Source organism: Emydura macquarii, unplaced genomic scaffold (genome assembly GCF_026122565.2).
Source record: "Emydura macquarii macquarii isolate MOO-44397 ecotype Brisbane River unplaced genomic scaffold, CSIRO-AGI_Emac_v2 contig_1644, whole genome shotgun sequence".
In the NCBI taxonomy this organism is placed as follows: domain Eukaryota; kingdom Metazoa; phylum Chordata; order Testudines; family Chelidae; genus Emydura; species Emydura macquarii.
The window spans coordinates 10,691,269-10,712,531 of NW_027131781.1; the positions used below are offsets into that span (position 1 = coordinate 10,691,269).

A 21,263-nucleotide genomic window follows, 5' to 3' on the forward strand; every position below is an offset into this window, starting at 1 on the left:
GTAACTGATATGAATGTTCAAGGAAAAGGAATTTTAGTTGCTTGCATTCATGAACATCAATTTTTCAGAAACAGCTTGTGTTTGGCCAAATGTGTGCAGAAATACATGAACTGGAGGTATATCTCAGATCTGATATTTGCACAATTGTCCATGCAGTGTATATGCACGGGTGTGCACAGTTAACTTATCTCTACTTAGGGTAAGGATCTGTTGTCAGGTTTCTGTTTCCGAATGCATTATGACAGTAAGAGAATTTGGGATGTAAACGCCATTATATGTGCATTGAAGTTTCCTTTATATTGATACCCAACATAATATAATAAACAGACAACAAAGCACCTCCACCAATAGTGACTTGCGTGTGGTTTGTAAATCAAACACATACACCCCACCCTTCTGTACCAAGTGAAGAGTGCTGTGAAGATGGAGATTGGTCATATGAATGTGGAGCAATCAATCACCCAAGGCTATGTACTGTATGTGAGGACTGGCAACATCTTAAGTCAAGGAGGGAGTGGGGAACCACTCCAAACCTTTGAATGTTCTGAGATCCATGGATAAATCCTGTAGATATCAGGATACTTGTGTCTGTGTTTGTGCAAATGGCTACTTCCTCTACGCTGGTCTTTACACAACTCTCTGTTCTTCATAGCAGCATGGCTTCCACTGCAAATCACAATTCTCTATTCTTGCAGTTATACTGCATTTCCTTCCCATCAAGACACGTACTTTAAATATAATGTGCTTATGTTGTATGGTCAGACGCTAAATACTGTACCACAGTAAGTGTTCTACAATGAACAGGAAATATATATTCTGATCAGATTAATTAAAAGCAAACAACTTAAAATCAAATGTTTATTGCATTTCAAAATATTTATCATAACAAAAAGCTCTTTGCAACATATATAGGTACTGGAACATAGCAAAACTCTTCGTTTTGTGCATCTCCAACATAATAATCTGATACAAAATAGTCTTAAATTTAGCATATCTACAATTTTAAAAATAGACATTACCCTGTCTCCTGTGCAGAAATCACTCCATGTGGAAAATTCTATTAAAAATATCATCAAAATATTGGTCCCAACTTCCAAACAAATAAGGGATTTTTGCTGTTTTTGAATGTTTTTATTCAAATCAATGATCAGATCTCAAACATGTGTGTTTAAAAATGTCTGACTGGGGTCCTTACAAAATGACAGACTACAGTACGATAAACTAGATGATAGTTTAGAGTGAGACAATGAGGCATTGTTTACACAGAAGATTGAGTAACTGGTTTAACAAAAAGGGTCTGTGGATATCTATTGTATGTACAAGTAGGAGATTACTGGAGCTTTTATAATTTCTACAAGGTTCTTTCCAACCAGCTTCATTAACTTGAAGTAAATCAAATCATGCAGAGATCTGACTCAGCCAGAAAGACATGCCGGGAAAGATACAAAATGAAAAAGAACAGACACAAGATGATAAGCTTTAGAATCTTTGGCAGTTCTCATAAACATTTTCTTTGAAGATTTTTAAACTGTAATCTAAACATGTACGCGTGTGTATATATGGAGACACACACACAATATACACATATACATATGTACACACGTATATATAAAGACTATATATGTATACCTGTATACACATGTATGTATACCTATGTACAAAACATACATTTTATTTTTAAAATTAGGGTTAATTTATTTTCTACTCTTTCATATATACCTACAATGTGATATAGCAGTGAAACACCTTCTTTATAAAATTAAATCTTGTATGAAAAAATGTCTCCTTCTTCAATTAAGACATTATGAATGTTGTTAAAACTACTTCGAAATAGAAACTATTAAAAATTACTGAATCGAAGTAAGAATTCATCAGCTATTACTATCATGTGCCCTTTTCTTTTGCAGGTGGCAGTGCTGGATATTATGATATGACTCTGCTCAAGACAGGTCAGCCAATAAAGGTAGGAAGGTAATCCCTGGCCTATATTTACAGTCATTGATTAATCAGATTATTTCAAATAATGCATTTTCAAGTCATCTGTATCCTGTGGTTCTCTAGTTTCTTTATTCAGTGAACCACTTCAGAGGAGGCCAGTTGGGGGAGGGGGGAAGGGAGGGAGTGGAGCAAAAGACTTAGGTTCTAGTCAAGTCAACATTGCCTCAAGTGATTTAGCTGCACAGATTTCCTTGAAAGTCAGCAGGATTTGTGCTGCCTTTTGCCTCTCTGTGCCTCAGTTTCCCCCATCTGTGAAATGGATAATAATGGTTACCCAACTTTGTCATGATTCTGAGTTCTCTGGATAAGTGTTATATGAGCAATTAGATTATGAGGAGAATTGAAATTTTCTCAGGGACCCATCTTCTGTCCCAAAACACCAGTTCTTCATTGCTTGGTTCTCATACCATTTCATTTTGCGAACCACCAGGAAAGATTCCACAGAACATTGGTGGTTGATGGACCAGAGTTGGAAAACTATCACAGAAAAGCAACATATTTACAACTACTGCTTTGGACATAGTGCTTTCCTCCTGCGTAAGCTCTTGCATCTTTAAGGCTATAAAGTATTTTTTCTTTGAAAGCTGTAGTGTTGACATCTCCAGATTTAGACAAAAGCAAGAGTTGTGTTGAAAAATCTGATGAGATGGAATTATAAATAGCAACCCAGAAATATGATTCACAATTCTCTTAACCCTTTCACCATGGCAAATCCCAGTGTGTCCATTGCCAGCAATGGACCTCTGGCCAGGCAATTTGGGCATCAAGGAGTTAACAGCAGTTTTTAAAAATATAAGTGCTGGATGAAATATTGAGATACTGTGGGAGCTTCTAGCTGTTTCTGGTAATTATGATAAAAACTTTAAAAAAATATACTTTGCTTGAACAGAAGCAGGGTATCAAAGACTTGTTAATTCAGAGTTTAAACCCTTCTATGCACTGTGATTTAACTGAGAAAAGAATAGCTCTCGTATCTTAATGTAAATTTGTTGGAGATGTTAAAAACTAGTTCAGAGCATCTCCTCACATCAGCTTAGCTGATCTGCTACACTAGGCAGAATTATATCTTGCTACATTCAAAGGAGGAGAGCTGCGACATTCAGTCTTACCCCAGTAATCCAAGTAAAAAAATGGAATACACACTTGTGCTCTTCTTCACCCACTAATTTGTCCATGCATTTCACCATGCTCTGGTTGGGCTAGGCCTCTGTGCCAAAAAGGAAGACAGCCCAGGATAGGTGTGTATCAGAAAACATATGACTTCCAGAAGAATCATCATGGGCCCGTGGTAGTTATTATAGTGTTGATCTGAGCCACAAAAAAAAGAGGTGTGCGGAGAAAAAGTGTGTGTGTGTGGGGAGGGGGGAATATGTTGCATTCCATATCAGTCTGCATCCTATAGAGCACTCCGTTTCTTCCTTAGGGGACTGGAGCTGCTGTATGGTTTCAATTCAGCACGCTGCACCTGTAAAAACAAATAGACATGACGTTTGCAGTTAGGTAACTCTAGCTCACTATAGTGTGTGTTAATGGCTCCCCAAGGACAAACCAAGGGAAACTAAGGAAGGTTCAAAAGTAATGAATCATTTTCTAAACACAGGAACATGGGGGGATTAATTGCAGGAAGGATTTGAGAAGTCATGCATCATTTGTTAAAACCAAAATATTAAAAGCAGATTTTTCTAATGAGATGCACGGGGCACTACCTGATCTCAGCAATGCTAAATAGACTTTTTTTTTTTTTTTGTGCGCTCGCATTAACCTATCAGTTTAATAGGACTCTCTCGGGACAAGTGGATCCCAATATTCAGTAAGGTGAGAGTGGTCTCAAAATTGTACACAGACATGCTGTATCTTTTTAAAGAGGAAAAATATTTTCCCAAATAGAAACTAAACAAAGACTTCCCCCTCTTCCCCCACACCAATTTCATTTGAGATATAATGGTTAAAACATCTGTGACAAATCCAAATGTGGTGTAATTCTCAATTGCAAAGTGTCTGCTGCATTACTGAAAAGTGTCCCCATTGAAATCATGAGGATCTTACATGTAGTACACCTTTTTCATGCTTCTGTGTCATTTGTCCAGGACATGTACTACTAGCATATAGTCGCAGGCTACGATACTAGGGGTATTTTCTAACTCCCAGTACTAGCAAAATGAAACAAAGGTGCTTTAGCAGCATGTGAAGTGGAGCAGACAGAGATGGTTTCGATATTGCCTTGGAATAGTTTTAATTATATTCTTGTATCAGATCCAAATGTTTTCATTACTTTTTAGCATTTATGGCAAAACTCCCCTAGGATGGAATATCCCTTCATATGTGTTTTACCAATGCTTCCTCAGAAAATAGCATCGTCTTCCTTACAGAGCTCAGTCAAGGTCCCCAAGCATGACAGAAACTATTCAGGGAAATGTTATAAATGTAAATCTTAACTACAACACAAACAGAAAAGCAGCTTATCTTTAAATATAAACATTAAAGGACAAGTGCAAACCATTTCTGCAAATCCAGGGCATTCCAGAACAGCAACACCAAAAATGCAAATACACTTAAGCTTAATGTCTCTATGATTATTGCTGTTTAGCTTTTTTTTTCTAATCTATAGAGGTATTTTTCTCTAGTTATAGCATTGCTATCACCCAATCTGGTGATCTTTTGAAACAAATGTCGTCAGAAGCCTTTTCCAACTGTGTTTCTACCAGCTGCATAGACAACGCATGGAGACAATCATTTTCCAATCTCCAACAGAGTAAAATCACTATGGGCTACATTGTGATTTCCTGTTTGCAGTGAGCAGCACCTTACTCTGTAAGTATCGCTTGAGGAGTAAGAAGCTATTTCAGTGTGATTCGGGATGGCAGAATCAGGGCCTTAGGACATAAGATTCTGGCTGATTATAAAGGATTGTTTATTTTGTTTTATTTTGTATGGTTTGACACCCAGTAAGACTATTTTCCTTCCCTCGAGAGAAATAAATAGATCTCGACATTCTAAAAGACCCACTGTTCAGATAATTTGCAGCCAGCTGGACCAGATTATTGAATACAGTGCTTTAAAAAAAATAGACACTGAAGTGGAGGGGAGGGTGATCCTAGCTCGACTGCAAATTATAATTCCATGCTGGTAGAAGATCAATCTTTTTGATCACAGGTTATTTTATACAGATCTCAAGTCTTTGTGTAATAAAAGGTGTGCATAGCATTGTCCAAGGAAACCTTGAGTTCAAGGTGGGTGGGGAGGAAAGAAATTAGAATGGCAGCTGGTCCAAAGCAGATCACAGCAAGCACAAAATCATGGAAATAATCCCCCCACTCCAATATGAGGAGATGGGGAATTCAGTAAAACCCTTTGGATGGTTATCTCTGTCACTCAGAGAGACTGTATCCCTCCCCCAGCCATACAAACACCAGAGCAAAAAGGTGAAAAAACCAATAGTACAGTGACCAAGCTGTGCAACTTCCCGATAATTTTTAAGTAGCTCTTTTCAGGATACATTTTTCTTCAATCATCTTATGCTTCTGACAAAGGCTTTCAGCTCCCTTCTCTCTCACATTCATCGTCCCCTTTATGGATTTTCCTGATGCCGTCCCTCTGTTATTCAGAAAGCTTCGGCATTGTATTCCCCAAGCATAGCACCTGGCAGTTCTCAGTGCTGTTTGACACCCCTGTCGGTGGCGGCCATTCATTACTTACCTTTTGAACATCAGATGGGACCCTGGAGAGGAAATCTAGTAACTCGTTATTGTCGATGGCATAGGGATTTCTAAGCTTCTTAGTAAATTTATTTATGCCTGAAAAACAAAAACAAACCAATATAAACCCACTTTATTTATTTAATTGCTCAGGCAAAGGGGGGAAAAGGAAACAGGAATTCACAAGTAAAAATTAGTGTGAAAACAATGACTGGGCTTCAAGTCCTGTACATGGTGCTGTCATGTGGAATCATTCACAAATGCCTCTTGGAAGGAAGAAGGGGGAATTATTATATAAAGACTCTGCTTTACTTGGGTGGTGAAAATCCCATTACCACACAGCAGAGAGGCAGTGGCTGGACTGTGGAACCCATCAACTTTTTCTTTTTTTTCTTTTCTTTTTTGGCAGGGGAGGAGCAAGAAGATTGATTAATGGCCCATTCTGCTCTAAAATATACCACCCGGGCCAGGTACAGGCCTTCATCCTCTCCTGAAGCTTGAGGGAAAATATAGGAGGCTTGGAGGGTGAAGAGAACAATAGGACAGAGGAGGGTTTTTGTTTTATTTTTTCCTTCTGTTTATTTTGAAAAAGAAAGCTACTGAGGAAATCCATCTCCCCCCCGCCCATCAGCATGTTTCATAGCTTTTTATCCTTTCACTGCAGAGCCAGATTTGACACGTTGATTGTACTCTGATGCTGTGGGAAACTGTGAAAACTTATTATTAGGATTTTATATTTTTTTATCTTGCTACGGTTGATAACTCGATTTATTAACCGTTGCAATATCACTCCTAGTTTCCCTCCACAGAGCTAGCCAAGTGGTGCTTAGCTGGAGATAGTCCCTGCAATGGAATCAGACTCAGCCGGTTAGCTCGACAGGAAACTGTTTTCTTATCTCCTAAAAAATTCCAGATATCGAAAAGTTTTCCCAGCCTGAATCAGGCCAAAAAGTTAAAATCTCAGAAATGTTTGTGAACCAAAACTCTGAAAGAAGTTTAATTTGGGTTGATCAAAACATTTCATTTTGAGAATTCCAAAACGTTTTGTTTCAATGTGGACCATTTTAATTCACAACATTGAAAAATCAGAACTTTTGGCTTCAAAAATGTAAAAAAATAAATGACACTAACAATCTGAGTTAAAAAGTTCACCCCAAAGTAACCCTTTTCCATGAACAGTTTCAGTTTTGAAGGAATGGCTCTATTTATGAGGGTAAAAGTGGAAGGTGTGAAGCTCATTTTACCACCCTTACTCAGCGGGGGAATGCCACATAACCTTGAACCAGCCCTTCCTCTGAGCAACGGCATGAACTAGGTCCAGGACTGGGAGCTGGGAGACCTGGGCTCTATTCCCAGCTCTGCCATTATCAGTTTGGGCAAGCCACTCAACTTCTCTTTACCTCAGTTTCCCCCTTTGGAAATGAGACTTTGTAATGTGGCTTATCGTCCTATATACAAAGCTTTTTAGATGGAAGGATGAAATGTGCCATAGGAGAGCTAAGTATTATCAGGAAAATGAGAGCAAATAATAATATATCTTGAAAATTAGGCTATCGATAACCTAAAAGCAAAGAAAGAGGTCACAAGTGCCTAATCTGATGACATCCCAAGCAAAAATTTTACAACAGTTTCCCTGCACGTAGTTTCAAAGCCAGTGACCTACACCCTTTCCCTCCCTCCCTCCCTCTCTCTCGAATGTACCTGCTTCACATATGAATGCAGCTTTTAAGCTATATTCTTGTAGCAAAATGCCAACACAATTTTCTGTGTACCTGATTTTTAAAAACAGAAAATACCATAAGGTCTTTGGAGGCTTGCCACAGGGTAGTTGTTTAACATGTATCATATTTGAAGGCCCTGTCAGTCTAGATGATGTTGACTGGACATAAAGCTTTGGTGTACTCTGGATGTCTTCCACATTGAGGCAGAAACATATTGTTACTGAACTTTTTGTTCACAGGAATCTCCTCTCTCTTCTCCTTCTTTTCGCTCTTCTGTTGAATTCAATCATTTATTTTATTGTTTTTCCTCCCAGCTCCAGCATTTGATAGTATCCACTCACCCTTTGCATCTCCATCCCCTAATGCTAGAGTGGCATTAGCTCATCACTGTACAGCTAATCAGGCTGACCAATGTCCAGAAGCATACAGTAACAGGATGGTGTGACCTTGCAAAGTTGTTCAATGAGGCTACCCTGCCCTCTGGTTTTGTTCTTTCACCCTTATCCAGATTTAGCATTGTAAATAACCAAGGAAATTGATGAAGGGTGACAAAAACATTCTGAGAAAAAAATCCAACTTTCTCTTGTTACAGACATACATAAAGGGGGTCTGATTTTCAGACTCTGAGCGCCATTAGTGCAGGCAAAGATCTGCACGCAATGGGGTTTTGCATACAACAATTCTATTCCCCATACACACGAGGTTCTGGTTTTCAAAATGCACACACAAATTGCAGCCCCACTGAAACTCACTTCTATAAAGCATGTACGCCAGGATTCTCTATAATGGGTAGTGAGGACAGGAAACTACACAAAATCTTGAACGTCAGCTCAAATACTCCATTAAGGGTGAGCGTCCTCCATGAGAACAGCAAAACACCATCACCATATATTATTATTTTACACACTGGATTGTGATTACACAAAAACTTTCAGAATGTCCCTGACTTGATTGGATTTGGTCCAAACTCTCTGAAAGGATGCAAAGAGGTGATGGGCCTGCTACCACCTAAGCTAGGATCCTGCAAGAACTGTTCAGAAGATCTTGCTGATATTTGGATATTTATCCAAATCTTTCAAAGCTGTTACTTCCTTCTTCCATCCTAGTTAGATCCTTCTCTTTTACCTTTTTAATGACCTCCTCCCTCTTGTCCCCCCCTCAAAATTCAGCCCCCTCTTTCCAGCTCACACCTTACTCCTGGCAGCTGCTGAGTTGCTGTCTGAAAAGGGCAAGTGGTTTCCTAGGTCTTGCACATACACTGTCAACTCACAATACAATAATCCCCCCACTTTTGCCTGACCTTGGAACTCATAATAACTGAAGGGCTCTGCCAGACTTCCTGAGATGCTCAGCTGGATTTCAGACAGGGCAGGAAGCCACTTATAAGGGCTGGTCCCAATCGTCATGAATCTACCAATAATTTCAGGTATGGTTCAGAATGCATACAGAAGTTTGGGCCCGTTCCTACTTTCCTCCAACCCGGTCAGCCATTCCTAAATGTGAATCTACCATTAATGTGTTCTCATTATCACCTCCGAAAGCTACTGGGCCACCTATTCACAGACTTGTTTTCCTTCACAGAATTTGGAAAGAAATGATCTTAAAGCAAACGCTGATTTGAAAAGTAAGAAAGTTCTACCAGTTACTTACCAAAAATTATTTTCATACAACTGGATAACAACTCTGTGTCCATTGGCATGTCAACCATTTGCCTGTATATTTGTTCCCCCCTCCCTTGGATATATCTCCAATCTCCCCTTTCTGCGCCCCCCGGAATGCAACTTACATGGGCATGTTCCATTACTTTAATTAAGGAGAAACAACCAAGTCAACCAAGTAATGGAAATGAACAGTATTTCGTCCAAATCATCTTAGAAACCAGAGCTGGAAAAATACCCAGTGGGTTACACAGTCCACCCTCTCACTCTGCGATTGCAAGGTTGCTCTCTACAGTACAGTACATGTGTCAGTGCTTTGTCTAGCCAAGACTGAAATGTCTTCAGCAACAGGGCTTCTGTCACTTACCGTGAGAGACTATACCACAGTCTTGGCACCGTCAGACAATTTGGCAATCTATTTTTTTTTCCTTTTTCTATTTTCACCCTAGTAAAACTTAGCTATGCACCTTCACACCACCCTAACCAATTCCTCCCATTCTCCATCTCCTGATCCAGAAAGGTGCTAAGTGCCTCTAGTGATTTGCTGAGCACCCTCGACCCCCTGCTAGAGTTCAGCATCTTGCAGGATTGGCCCTTTAGTGTTTAAACGTCTCAGACACTTCTAGTCAGTTCATAGATTCCAAGATCAGAATGGACCCTTGTGATCCCTCCAGGATGTTGTTCTTACTTTTCCTTAATTTCCCAACCATCTGTGTAAATCCACCAGTGGGAGCTTGAGCACTAGCCTTTTAACCACTGTCATCTTATTCTGCTCAGTACAAGTCTAAACAACCCAACAGTAAAGACACTGGCAGAATTTTGTCTACACTAAGGCTCCCCTTATGGTATCCATGAGAACATTTTAAGAAAAAGCTCAGAATAGGTAAATCCTTAGTCTACCAGCAGAAAGGCTGATCTCCAGAACAAATGGTCATTTCCACCCAGGTTTATGGAGTGTTTATTATCCCCAGAGTGCTTACTCCTGATATTTGATGTCTGAAACAGCAAGTTTAAGTATTTATTATTCCCTCTTATAAAAGAATATTGGATTCTTTCCATACAAATGTAATACTACGGAGCACTTACCCCAGATTAAAACCATGTACCTCAGCGGTATGAAATACAAAATAACTGTTGCAGCTGCCAGTACTAAGCAGGCCAGGACCGACAGGAAAGGCACTGTCCAGTTGAATGTGCTGTAAATAATAATAAGAAAATCTCTTCAGTGTCACTGATCTTAAATGCTGTCTATAACTTACAGCCCATTAAGAACTCAATGACTGCTTCTGCAATATTCAATGCATATAAATAAACTGGAAAGCAAAGCATACAGCCTTTGGAAAACATAAGTATCTGGATGCTACCAGGGGAATATTATCTGGATTCTACACATCTCCTTTGATTTCTTTAAATTTTACCAATCCATTATTGTTATTATTTAGGGAACTGTCACAAGTCAAATAGAACAAGTCAGCAGCTGTCCAAGCCTTTTCACATCACCAATGTGCCTCAGACTTGTTCTGGAGGGACCACAAGCAAAGGTAAAGGAGTGATTCAGTCATCATACTCATTTAGTCTTAGGTATCTACTGGGACTGAGAACAGCAGCTTCAGTCCCTGATACTGTTTCAGGTGAGGTGGACAATAATCCATTAGGAACAAATCTGGGAAGCACAGTTCATTTCACTCAGGCTACCACACAGCTCAGTAACTACCGACCTGGGCCATGTCTGGCAGAGCCCGAGGCAAAATGACTGGAAGTTGCTATTTATTGCCTCTTCAGAGTTACCCTGTCTCCCTTGTGCCATACCTGTCTGATCTCTACCTACTTCCTGGCGGCAGCAGCTAAACACTGGACAAACTGGAGGACAAGGCATTTGTTAATGCATGGGTGGAGTTACAGATCTAGGTGTCCTTGCATTACATGGTTGGCCTGTTGGCATCATCACATCATGATGAAGGTGAAGAGATAGTCAAAGTGGTCCACTCAGAACAACATCTATTAAATAAGGCTATTAAATAAGACGATCTTCATTTCACAAATAAAATTAGTAAGAGGGGGAAAATATTTTTAACTTCCATGGAGGTATTCAAATATTAAGAAAAGCTAGCATGAAAGGGCTCCCACAATTATTACACAACTGTGTAGCTTAACTTAAAAACCAAACCCAAAACCGCCAAATACAGTTAAGCTCTTAAAAATCCCTCAGATTGCACAACCAGAGTGACAGCCATAACTCTGGCACAAATCAGTCTGTCACCTTAAAAAAAAAAAACACACAAACAAACAAACAAAAAAAACTTTGGTGGCAATTTTTAAATGGTACATCATTTTTGAATTGCAATGGAATTCCTGGGGAATTACATAGGGCATCCACATTAATACCAATGGGTTCTTTAAGATCATTGTTACCAAAATAAATACCAGAATTAATAGTGTTTAAGCACTCTGAGCCTTCCTGCCATGCAGCTGGACAGAACAATACCCTGTTCATGGACTGGAATACATCTCTTGGCCATTTCCACCACAGCTGGGATGGATGGAGGGAATCACAACACATGGATTTGATATATTTTTAGCCCCAACCCAGCTTCTCATTTAAGTGTGGCTCTGTCACAGACTATCACTTTGTGTTAAAAAGAGAAAAAAAGTGAGGGTCAGTTACACTCCAATATGGGTGTAATTATAAAATACAAATGCATGTGTGTAGGGGAGGTTATTTAAGGACCACCCCCCCCATCTCCGTGTTTCCTGGTGTGAGGAATAAGCCATGTGCCTTCTGTTGTGACAAATGATAAAGGACCTCCTCAGGTTCCCTCATGGCAGCAGGAAGCCTAAACTGATACACAGACAAGCACTTCAAGGCACAGGATAGGGGTGACAAGCAACAGATAATCCATATGTCCAGCCAGGGGCGAGAGGGGGGAGAATGATGGGAAGGAAACTTCAAACATTAATCCCCTCACAGTTCAAAGACAGTGGATGAGCAGAGGGAATACCCTCAAACGCACCTCTGTGACCCCCTCCTCCAGGTCAGAGTCCCCCACTCTCTATCCTCATCAATAGAAGCAGATAAGAAATGGGGTTCAGGGAGCATGCAGGGGAGAGCTGGGAACAGGCAGGGCTCTTGATGGCTTTTCTCCTCTCTGCTTTGAGCCGTTTTCTGTGCTACCACCATTGGGGAGAAGAAATGCACCCAGGCCTGGCAGGTCTCTACCTCTACAACTTCTAATCACTCTCCGAGGGAGGAATTCATTTCCTTACTTCCAGCTACACCCCTTTGCACTGTCCTGGACGTTTCAGAGCCTGGCAGCAGAACCTTCACTTACTTTTTAATTCTCTCTCCAAACGAGGCTATCTCTTCTAAGACGTTTTGAACTGTTATAACGATATCCTGGACCATGTGGATTCTTTCAATTAATCCCTTTTTCTCAGATTCCTGAAAAGGAAACCACAACATTTTATTCATTCGGCATTCCCTAACATGTTCATAGACAAAATGGGTGCGTAATAGATTTTCATAGCCACACGTGTGTATGTACAGATGGGAGCAGGAGAAAGTACACATAGGAGAGGAGAGAGTACACACAGTAGTTTAAGTGTATATAATACATTTATAATATATATAATATACTAAACTACCCTGCATAGCTCCCCCTTTCCACACACACATCTTCCAGTGAGCACAGCTCTTTTTCCAAGAGCCCAGTTTTCAACAGTGATTATCTAAACCATCTACCCCACAGAGGCCTGCTAGCTCAATGCATCATATCCCAGGCCTGCAATTCTTGCTTGGTGTTGACCTGCACTAGATGTGGCATTGAGAACCTAATTAGGAGAGGTGCTGACCATCTGCAGCTCCCACTGAAGTCAATTGAACTTACAGGTGCTCACAATCTCCCAGGATCCAGCCCACTCAGAAGTCATTACTACTAAATTATATACAAATTCTGCAAAACTGGGTGATGGTTTGCTGATGCAACACAATATACCACACAGCCGAGCTCCCACATTCCTTGAATGAAGCAGTTTTTCATCTACTTCCCTGCTCAAGACTGGATTCATAAGCTTCATAGCCTCATTGACAGCCATTACACTACTCCTTACACAAGTACATGTCAAGTGACGATATGTAAAGTTAGTTTCCAATCACTTGGGTAGGTCTCTCCCAGCCACGCAACATGCTCCACCATTTTCGCCCAGTTAAGTGTTAATAACACAGTCTTGTTACAAAACAATATCAGAGTTACAGCTCTCTCCTTTGAGCTGGTCATACGTTAACCTAATCCCGGCTGCTGAATGTCAGAACAAGCTGTCCTAGAGATCTAATTTTCCTCTCTGATATTATTTCCCCTTTTAACATGTAATGTCCAAATTTCTTTGTTATCATCATATTGTCCGTCCAGTCAAATACTCCAATATGCTCTATTTCCCACTACACCATCTCTGCAAACCTGTCTGTTCAAGACATAGTTAAGAGTCTTCTGACCCAATTTGTTTTCAGCAACCCATGGTAGGCATGCCCTGTGTAGACTAAAAGTGTACGTAACCACTTTTGCTTCATGTCACCTTTGCTTCTCATGTATTTCCATGCACAGCCAAAAGCAGAGAGGATTCAGTGATTTGAATCGGAGAAACATTACAATTCCCATAACAAATCCTAAAGGGTCCAACTCTCTGCAAAACTACGAACCTTGCCATTTTCATTGAGAATTCTTCAGGATTTGGATTTTTGGTTTCGGGAGGTGAAATAAGTATTCTGCTGCGGAAACCTTTTTCTTTTAGTGAAAAAGTTAAAGGAAAAATAATAAATTCCTTTTTACATAAGTTATCTTGAAATCATATTTCTTACTGCTTATTCTAGGCCACAGGATTACAGGAAACCAATGTGCAGCAATAAAAAGGAAGCAAAGAATGTATTAAAATCAGAACGTCTTAAATCAGCCATGGAAATCAGGATACAATGATCAGTGTTAACATTACATTTCTTTGCAGGCAATCTTATACATACATGCATGCAAGTTGGTATGGCTACACACATTCTAGTTAGACGCGTGCAAAACATTCCATCTGTATAAAATTCAAAACCCTGTCTACTGAGGTTTTTACAGTGCATTGCGATTGGTCAAGAACAGGACAGTTTCAGGGGCTTGGAAGAAATGCGTTTTAACCAGTTTAAGCCAAGATGGGGGGGGGGGGGAAGGAAGAGGGGAGCCTCTAGGAGTAGTGCTACTAGCCCCTTGCATGCTCACCTATTTCGACACTTACTAGGACCAGATGAATGTTACCTAGGGCCCTATACATACTCACACATGGAACTCTCCTGTATTTCTGCCTCTGCACATTACCCTGCCACTCTGCCATGCCCTTGCCCCTGCTTATAGTGCAATGATAGGGTCACTACAGCCATCTGCTGGACTGGTGGAAGGTTCATCATTATTTCCCTTTTAGCACTAGATCACTGGGAGAGGGGATTGTCTGTACCTGAAGCAGACGCCTTATCTTCATCTCCCGCTGGGGTGATGTGATGCCAAATCAACACCCCGAGACAGCAGTCAGATGTCTCTTCCACCCCCCACATGTATTTTTAAATAGCATGTGGTCCTTTTAGCCTCAAAGTAAATTTGAAACAAAAATCCATGATGTGATCAAAATTTAAATATTTGATTATTCCTTTTAGATATAAGTCACTATACAATGAAAAGAGGTGGAATTTTAAATATCACATTTGGGTATGAAAAAGGGCACTTTCACAGAATTTTTTTTAAAACAAAAAATGAAATCTCTTGAATGTGAAATAACCCAGAACAAAATAACCATTTAATGACAAACCAGGGGAAAAAAACCCAACCCAGTCATTTTCACACAGGTCCATTTAAAACTATCTGTATGCTGCTGTTGTGCACCTTGCATATAAGTGGAACACAGAGCAAAAATTCAAGGAGAACCACCCAGTAATAAGTTAGTTCTGTCCACCTTGTGGCTAATTGGGAGGGAAGGCAAGACATTTTCAAAAGCGAGCTTCCAGGGCAAGCCTACGCTTGCTGCTCCGCGTTGTAAGAAGATAATCTGGCAGCACTATCTGCATCATGCTGACTGTATTTACACATCTCAGATTGAGCTATGAAATGCGGTGATAACACAGTTTAACACACACACACACACACACACACACACACACACAACGTTACTTCTGCTGCAGCTACCGAGCTGCCTAGGAAAAACAAAACACAGATTCGTTCTGAAGGATATAATAGCAATCCCATGCGTTTTCTTACCTAGCACACACACACACGCACACAGTCACTGCTAGATAGTGGCATTTCCAATTTGTAATACAAAACACACAGGACAGAAAAGAGTGCATGTGTTTGTAGTCTACAGAAATAATTAACAAGTGTTGTCACTGAAATCAGAGTCTGATTAGTGAGTAATTTGGCTTTAGCTGCTGTTCTTGTGATGTACTTACACACTGCAAAGCTTTTGCAAGAGTCATATGAAAATTCCAGGATTTTTCTACGCTGCATTCTGTGTTACGTAATCAGGGAGGGTGAGGGGGCGGAGGTTAGTACCAGGACCCTACCGTCCAGACACACACACACACAGCATAACTCACAAAGTGACATAAAGGGAGATAAATGATGCACAATAAAAACCTGATCTTCCAGAGTTCTTGAGACCTCCTGTGAGGTTCTGAGCAGCCTCAGTGCCTACTGAAGCTTGCAACCCCACAGTGTATTAGGCCCAAGAAGTGATGCAAGAGAGAACATCTTAAGGTCATGAAGACAGAGGTATTGCTCTTTGTTGATTAATTTATAAAGAAATAAAACACAGGCAATTATCATGTAAAAAGCTTTATTTGAGCATCAATAAATGTTGCTGCATTTGAGTCCAGTGTGGAATGAATTCAAAGGATTTCACTTTCTTACTCTTTCCCATGTGCACAAGGCCGAAGATTCCACAGCATTACTCTCCTTTTGATATCAGTTTATCATGACTTTTTGTGGCCTGAGGTGTCTCAAGCCAATGTGTAATGGACCCACTAAAAGAAGAAAAAAAGTCTGGATACCCGTGGTTTAAAACCTTAGCTCAGAGGGTGTTTGTTTAAATGTAAAATAAAATATCCTGCTAGTTTCCGGCAAATCATTTTTCCCCCACAAGTGAATAGTGAAATCCCTGTTTCTTCAAGGCCTTTTTTCTTCCCTATTTCTTAGCTGATTACAGCACTGTGGGTGGAATCAAGCTAGTCTTCAGCCTCTGGGAAAGAATTAACACCATCAAAATGAATTTACAACTGCGAATTAATTATATAATCAGTATGTTACTTTAAATCTTCCTTGTGTATCCTGATTTAAGAAAACCCCCATTTCTATATTAACGGCATGAATAAAAATACAAAGGGATCTTACAAAAGATTAACCATGTCAGGAAAAAAAAAAGTTCAGCAAATTCAGAAATTAAGTCTTTAGTGTCCAACTAATGCACATCAGCCTGAACTTAGAAAGCAAGATGCAAAACCTTTGCCCATGTAAGGAAAGGTGTTTCCAGATTTTACTCTTCATTAAAGATATGACAGCTAATAATTGGCCCATGAAAATCATTGGAAGAGTTATGTATTTTCTCTCAGCTTCATCTCACTGCAATTCAATACTTTATCAGAAAATTAGGGACAGTAACAAAAGAAATTTCAATTCAACTTCAAAGCTGATGACAATTACTTCATTTTGAAATTATGTGAAACATGAAGGGGAAAAAAATCTCTCCCAACAAACAGATATCCAGGATATGTTTATTAGACCCAGACTTCCCAGCTGAAACCATTAGGAACTATAGACACACAGATTTTTAAGGCCAAAAGAAACTCTTAGATCAGCTAGTCTGACCTCCTGTATAATACAGGCCATAGAATTTCATCTGGTTATTCTTGTATTGAGCCCAATAGCTTGTGCTTGATTAAAGGTTGACTTAAGCTACACAGAGATGGAGAATGCACCACTTCCCTTGAAAGTTTGCTCCAATGTTTAATCACCATCACTGTTAAAAACACGCACCTTATTATCTGTGCTTTAGCTTTCTTCCCATGGAAACATCCAATATAGTATGTGTTTGTTAATCTATTACAGTACAAATTCAAGGACAGATTCTAATGCTGTTCTCTAAGTGCACTTCTGACTCACACGGTAACGTACTGTATGCACATCACTGAGACTTCAAGCTTGAAATCACAAACAATTCCTAAATGGCTTTATACCATTCGGATTTCATTTTAGTTACATAAAACACACACACACACAAAAATCGTGCATGTAACTTTCATACAACTGGTATTCATCAACAGATTTTTGGCATGCCATAGGAAACTCATATTAACCTATGGGATGTTGGAGGGTGGGTAGGAGAGGGGAGGAGGATACAAAGGAAACAAACGCATAGGGGCAATAACAAAAGGAGGAATACAGGGGTGAGACAGGCAAAAAAAAATCATCAATGAAAAACTTGGAAATTTTCAGAAAAAAAACTGTTGTGAAAGTTTGACTAACCCTTGAGAAGGTCTAACTATAACTATCATGATCAGCTTTTATGCAGAAGATAACCCAATCTGACATTGTCCTTGAAAGCATAACATGGGTAATGCTTTAATGGGATTTGTCCAATGTACTAGGTACAATTTCACCAGTGTATTAAGAACAAACAGGATTGACTTAAAAAAATCCAAAACACTCAGGCATGCATGACTTCTTGCTCTGTTATTCTTTTGGGTTTTAAAAACATGTTGTGGTTATTTAAAGAAATGCAGACCTTACCAATGCTTGATTTTCCTTCTAACTTTCAGGCACTATGCAGTAGTATGGTGTTTCAAATCCATCTCTGTCTGCTAGAGTCTTTGCTAAAGAGAGACTCCCAAAGACTAATATCTTCACAGATGTGTATCCTTTGAAATCAAAAGGATTACGTGGATTACAAAGAGCAGAGAATTGTTCCCAGCTGTTCATGACTGTATAGGGGACAGAGTGAATCTCCATGTTCTGTCAGATCAGTAGCAATGGTTACCTTAATATTAAGGAAGTCGTTAGAATCAACATGGGTTGATTGAGAGTCTGTGTAGGCTGATATATTGGCCTCATCAGTGTAGTATCTGAGCATCTCTCAAGAGAAGGAACATTAATTATCTTCTTTTTCTCTTCCATGCCAGCAAGATTTAGGGTTAAGTTTGGGTCATTTAATTATTATTCAACATAGGAGAATGCTTAGGCAAAGAGGTAGCTTCGGTATTTTATTCTGAATGATATGCGGTTCTTGGTCATTCTAGTAGCAGGTTCCACAGACTTGGTCCAGTTCCTGTGGAGGTTCTGTTTCTTCCAGTTACGAGTCTCTCCGTCTCTTGGTGGCTGACAGTTTCATTGTTCCAGTGTAATGAGGCTGCTTTGGGAAGTGGTGGTCATGGAGAGGGAGAGTCTCTCTAGTAGCTACAATGAATTTCATGCAGTGCTTTCAAATCAGCACGGCAACCTTGAACTGGACTCTGTTCAAAGGGCAGCCATAACAGAGAAGCACAAATCAGACTGAAATGATCCCAGTAACCTGTGTTGCTGAGACACTCTCTTGCCCTTTATTACATTTTTTGTGCGTTGCTGGAGGATTCTTGTTACTTAACAGAAGGAGGGGTTAATGTACACAATGCATGTCTGGACTTGTATAATCTACTTCATACAATCCGAAGATGATAGGCAGTTGTACTTTTCAGGACTTCTTTTTTTTAACACCATGCTGAAAACATGTCTGCCTGCCTATGGAAATCTGAATGTATTTGAAATAGTCAATGAAAAATAGAGGAAAGAATACGTACTAGAGTGACATATAAGGTCCAAACTATGTTCTCAGTTACAATGGTGTGACAGTCATAACAACTCCATTGGAATTAATGGAATGACACAAATGAAAGCACCATTGGCCTGAAAGGGACACGTTTTCAACACTGATGTGCTGTGATCACTGCTCATCATGCAGATCAGTATTCTCTTGTTGTGACGTTATGATTTTCCCCCCACCCCCATCTGTTTATTGTATACACCTGTTGTCTCTTATCTTTTATACTGAGACCATAAGCTCTTTGGGGCATGGGCTGTGTCTGAGTTATATGTTTGTACATTGCCTACCACAATGGGCTGGGACCTCTAGATGTTACCACAATATAAATAATAATAATATACACAATCATGATAACAACCAGCTCTCTCCCAATTTATGGTGTAAGAGAGGTTCCGAGGAAGGGGGCATGGCCAAAGCAATCCCTGCACTCCCCGTTGGTCAAAATGGCCTTGTGGGTCCATAGGTAGCCAGGTGTAACTTAGAGTAGCCATAAAGCTGCCCTAAGTATTACCTGAAACCAGATTAGTCCCCAGATGGTTACAAAATTGGGACAAAATTTGTTTAGACCCCCTTTATACTCCCTCTGCTCCTGCTCCAAGCAAAGCTCAGCCAGACTGGAGGAGCTGGCTCAGAAACTTCTATCTTGTTCCTAGAATATATGACTCCTATGTCTAAACCAGTTTTCCTATAAATAACTTCAATGAGAAGTAGTGACCAAAGAACCACAAGAAGCCAAAATCAAGAGACACAAATGATCTAGGAGGCAGTACTCATGCTATTAAAGAACCTACCATCCTATTTCATGACATGGTCTGGTGAAACATTCTGGTCTATCAGACAGCTAGCATTAAAACGACATTGTTAGCATCAGAACACTTTTTGTAGCTTATTGTATTTTTAAGCCTTTATCATCTTTACTCTTCAGTGATATTAATGGGAGATGTGGAACTATTATATGTGATTGTTACATTGAAGGGGTGAAATCCCCCCCCCCCCCCCCAATTGCAATTATTTATACCTTAAGGAATGAAAACAATGAGATGATATTGTCTTGAGTGACCTTTCCTAAGTATGGGAATATAATGTCTTACACAATAGACTCTTGGTTCATGTTTCAATTACTGACCTTTACTGTGGAGAAAATTAATGCAATTTTCATCGTAATCCACCCGTACAAATAAGATCCATACGGAAGGTTTCCACATGCTAAATCTAACACAAATGGAAAATGTCAGCTGTTTGCTACTGGATGAATCTGACTTTTATTTGTTTGGCTGGAGTCTTTCTGAACTGTGCTTGTAAAACTTGGTGTATTTTTGGTACCAACTAGTATAACAGAAAATTTCTTATATCAGAAAAATTGCCTTTATTTTTCCTTTGGGGATTTCTTTTCAAGCACAAGATACTTTATATTTCTTAGAAGTTGGCAAATATCTCAGCTTGCAGCTATAGCTTCATTTGATCTGATCCCATTGCATAACCAGAGCTTTGCTACTCATTATTTGGATGGGAGAACCCCAAAATAACAGGTGATGCTGCAGGAAGTGGAGTTGATTCAGTAGGGGGCACTTTGACTTATTTATCTATAGTACGTATCTTCCTCCCCTCCCTGTAGTATCTGAGCACCTGACACCTAACAACACACCTGTGAGATAAGGTAGTGTCATTTTACAGATGGGGAACTGAGACATAGAAGCTAATGACCTGCCATTCAGGAAGTCTGTGGCAGAGTAAGGAACTGACCCTAGGCTAGTGCCCTAATCACTTGATCATCCTTCCTCCAAGTTTCTTTTGAACCAATTTCCAAACCCAGTATTGGCAGCAACTTTGTTTTGTCTCTTTTTGGAGGAAAAGAAAATCTAGAGATCCTGACAACCAGAGGTCATGAAAGATTCCATGCCACTTTCCGAAAGAGTAGAATACCACCTCTGCACAAGGGAACTCTCAACCCTTGAAACACTGTAGTCATTGTCTAAAAGAAATAGGGAGATCAAAGACAGCGATCAGCTACCTTGTGAGTTGCATGTAACTTTTCATACCTTTGTAGTGGGGGGGGAGGGAAGATACCTCAGTGATGTAATTTTAAAACAATCCCCGTTCCAGACAGCTATAGCCTGACAGACCCCAGAGTTGACATGATGCAGTCTGAAATCTGCATCCAAGATGGCAAGAATCCGAGAAGGCATTCATCCACTGAGCAGACTGTGCCAAAAGGATGAAGCATTTTTATCTTTCCCAGTCTTCTGTGTCGGCATTTGGGGGGATAGGGGTAGCTAGCAATTAAGCCCTGTCATTTTCAAGACTGATCATTTAGGTGGAAG

General features: G+C 39.9%; 1 protein-coding gene across 1 annotated transcript in view; it reads right to left on the reverse strand.

Annotated features, from left to right (window-relative positions):
* Positions 1-864: 864 nt before the first annotated feature.
* Positions 865-21,263, reverse strand: part of MCTP2 (multiple C2 and transmembrane domain containing 2) — a 129,997-nt gene continuing 109,598 nt past the window's right edge. Inside the window, exons 19-22 of the mRNA XM_067555630.1 lie at positions 12,402-12,511; positions 10,159-10,268; positions 5,695-5,792; positions 865-3,463 (exon numbers count right to left, since the gene is read on the reverse strand). Of these exons, the coding sequence (XP_067411731.1) occupies positions 3,395-3,463; positions 5,695-5,792; positions 10,159-10,268; positions 12,402-12,511 (387 nt within the window). The 3' untranslated portion in view covers positions 865-3,394. The remainder of the gene's footprint in view (positions 3,464-5,694; positions 5,793-10,158; positions 10,269-12,401; positions 12,512-21,263) is intronic.